At 36.8% G+C, this 3,724-nt stretch overlaps 1 protein-coding gene across 3 annotated transcripts; it reads left to right on the forward strand.

Annotated features, from left to right (window-relative positions):
- The first annotated feature begins 1,036 nt into the window (after positions 1-1,036).
- Positions 1,037-2,318, forward strand: LOC123876178. 3 transcript variants are annotated; one of them, XM_045922343.1, is made up of 2 exons: positions 1,037-1,322; positions 1,368-2,318. In XM_045922343.1, the coding sequence occupies exons 1-2, from the start codon at positions 1,283-1,285 to the stop codon at positions 1,694-1,696; spliced, it is 369 nt and encodes a 122-aa protein (XP_045778299.1). In that variant the 5' UTR covers positions 1,037-1,282; the 3' UTR covers positions 1,697-2,318. The 3 variants fall into 3 exon arrangements, with proteins under 3 accessions (XP_045778299.1, XP_045778298.1, XP_045778300.1); XM_045922342.1 differs by having other exon boundaries at positions 1,038-1,312; positions 1,343-2,318; XM_045922344.1 differs by having other exon boundaries at positions 1,038-1,297; positions 1,343-2,318.
- Positions 2,319-3,724: the final 1,406 nt, after the last annotated feature.

The raw sequence follows: 3,724 nt of genomic DNA on the forward strand, positions 1-3,724 counted from the left end.
TACGGCGTTTAGGTACGTCTAACATAATCCTCACAAGCCGATTGTGCCAGTCGGCACAGATTGTGGCATTATAACCACTGAGCCTCTCTGTGTGACTGTTCACTTTTTACTATACATTTCTAGGTTGTAGTCTAAGGCACAACGCACACCGGCAGAGCTGAGGCGCGGTGTCTTTCTTGATAACAAGCTAAACTATCTTTATAAGAGCGTTTATTAGAATTGAAAAGGAGTGTAATGTTTTCAGGGTTCATGTATGTATGTATGTACATATGTCAGTTTCATTATTCCAAAATAAGATATTGCGACATACTATGTAATAGATAAGTTAGGTTAAAATCTAGGATGTGTCATAAATTTTCTGTTTTTCATGTTTCATAATGTTATGCAATGTGGGTAAGTACCTAATATAATTTCAAAATTTTATGAAATACAACGATTTCGTATAGTTTTGAAATATTTAAAAATGATATAATTTTATGAAATAATATGCTCAACACATAGTACCGACAAACACAAATACACACAAACACACACTCACACGCTCAAGCGCACTTAAACTTCGTAACTTCGTAACTTCGCAACTTAAACGTATTTCCAAAAAAGCATACGGCTGAACGAATTTTCTTGGAGTATAGCTAAGAACACTCTCGATCAAGCCACCTTTCAAACAAAAAAATAAATAAATTAAAATTGGTTCATTAGTTTAGGAGCTACAATGCCACAGACAGATACATAGATACACAGGTACACTGATACACACATGAAACTTATAACACCCCTCTTTTTGGATCGGGGGTTAATAAAAGGAACTAAGTTTCTAATCGCAGCGGTTTAGGCTCTGATTGATAGGCATTAGTTATACTCAGTCAGTCAGTCAGGGTAAGTATTTTTATTACCAAGCATAGATTTAAACCTGCGTTCTTTTAACAATAATCCGAGCACTTTAACCAACTAAACTTCGCGACGTAATAGCATTACAGGATTTACAGGAAACCTTTACAAAACATTGTGAAATCGACCAGCTATATAAACCCCATCAAGGAAGCATATCTAAACACTTCAATGTGCATTCTATAGCTAGACGCACGTGTAGAACTTAATCTCAAGTATCAAGTGTCAATCAATAATTCAAGTATCAAGACTTAATGCGCAATAACTAACTAACAATACATCAGTAAATAAAAAATAAAAATGAGGGATCATTTTCTCTACGGAAAATTCTTCGATTTTCACAGTCGTGGCCCATTTCCGGACCATTTCGGGCCACACGGCTGTAGACCACATGGCCATGGACATCATGGTCATGGCCCACATGGTCATGGCCCACATGGGAATGGCCCACATGGTCATGGCCCACATGGCCATGCACGACATGGGCACGGACCTTGTGGACGCCCACATGGTCCACACCACCACGGCAAGCATGGACGTTTTGGATGCCACGGACCTCATAGGGAAGTTGGTTCCTTCGGCCCACGAGGTTTCAACCCATGGGACAGCTTCAGACATTTTGACAGACCAGGAAGACCAGGTCATTTTGACAGACCAGGAATACCAGGTCATTTTGATAGACCAGGACAAAGTTTCTTTGGAAGAGGTGATTCCTGTAACCGCAGAGGTGGATGTTTTGGAAGAAGAGGACACGAAAAGCAGAAGAGTTCTGAAGAGCAGACATTCTTGTTCCGAGGTGTTGTAATCGAACAGGACAAACGACCGAACTCCGTGTAAAACAATGTACTTTGATTTATTTCTTACGAGTACTAGCTGATGCCCGCGACTTCGTTTCCGTGGGTATAGGTTTTTAAATTCTCGTGGGAACTCAGTGATTTTCCGGGATAAAAAGTGTAAAGGGTGTTAATCCAGGGTATAATCTATCCCCATTCCCAGCCAAATCCATCCAGTAGTTGTTGCGTTATAGAGTAACTAACAAACATCCATAATATATCCATACTTACAAACTTTCTCGTTTATAAAATTAGTAGGATGTTTTAACTTATTATGTTGAATAAGAAATTAATAAAGTGTGTAGATCCACTGAATAAGGATAATAGTAAGATAATATTATTAGGTATGTTATAGTGGCTATACTAAATGCTATTTATTATTAGAATAAGCGTTTTGATCATACAAATCGTCTATAACGAGATTGTTATCTTAATTTCATGAAACTATAGACGTGACCAACAATTTCATAAACTTTTAATAAAAGGATACTACCAATTACCTATATCTATAGTGCTTAATCTTTTAATTGGCGTATACCAAAATAAAACATATACATACTATTTACTCAATGAAAATAATAAAAATATTAAAAAGAATGTAACCTGTTTTTAACCCCCGACCCAAAAAGAGGGATGTTATAAGTTTGACGTGATTGATTGATACACAGATACACTGTGTGTCTATGTATCTGTGTATCTGTCTGTGGCATCGTAGCTCCTAAACTAATGAACCGATTTTAATTTACCTTTTTTTGTTTGAAAGGTGACTTGATCGAGAGTGTTCCTAGCTATAAAAGAAAATCGGTTCAGCCGTTTGAAAGTTATCAGCTATTTTCTAGTTACTGTAACCTTCACTTGTCGGGGGTGTTATAAATTTTTAATTTACACTTGTTTTCTATGTCTAGTTATTAAAATGTGAATTTTCCACACGCGGCAATTATTTCGCTGTCCACATTTCGGGATATTATGTCAAATTCATTCACGCCCCACTACTGATAGTGCGGTTTATAGTGTAAAGTAATACTTCATTTAACGCACAGCACCTTTTTATTATAATTAGCTCGCATAGCATAGCCGCGTCGTCTGCGTGTGTTTCAGCCAGATAGCGAGTGTAAACAGACTATTAACGGTATACACACTGCTCGGAAAAACGGATAGCCCCATTTCGTACATGCTCGATGGGAACTAGGCACATGTGAAGACCATTGGCGGCATTATACCTAGCAAAAGATCTAGCTCACCAAGTGTCAGATACTTATAGAGTTAATGGACTAAGAGCCAGTGCGTGCCAGACATTCGTTATTTTATAAAAGCATAAAGTTTCTCTGCGTATTGTCACACAGGAAAGAACGATCAGCGACTATGAAGTTTGAATCATGGCGGCTTTGGGAAATAACAGGTCACCTATCTTGTCCTTCTATCCGTCCAAAATTGGATCAGAAATGGTATTTTAAAAGCCCATTTTTAAGGACAATCGCTAAATATACTCTTAATTTCAATAATGTCAATGTCCTCTGATCTAATTTTGTAGGATTTCATCAGACCAAAATATGACTACGAAAGAATTTATGTTGCAGAAATGAAGGATGATATAATTAATATTTATGTGTTAATTTTGTACACATGTTTTTCCCAATTATCTTCATATTTCTGCTTGCTTTGCTAAGTGTCTGTGTGTCTTGTATGTAACCAGCCGGCACATATAACGTTGTTCATTAGCATAATAAATTGCTAACAAGACCTGCATAATTACTTGAAATATTTAACTGAACTTTAATATAATAAAGCCTCCATTGAGTTATCTATACTGACATTCTAATATTATTATTTGAAAGTTGGAATTAATTGAAAACTTGTGGAATATCTATATCCATCCATACTAATATTATAAGTGCGCAAATATGTCTGTCTGTCTGTCCACGGCCCAACAGTTTAATCGATTTTGATGAAAGGTACAGAGTTAGCTTATATACCGGGGACGATAGGCTACTTTTATCCCG

Source organism: Maniola jurtina, chromosome 21 (genome assembly GCF_905333055.1).
Source record: "Maniola jurtina chromosome 21, ilManJurt1.1, whole genome shotgun sequence".
NCBI lineage: Eukaryota > Metazoa > Arthropoda > Insecta > Lepidoptera > Nymphalidae > Maniola > Maniola jurtina.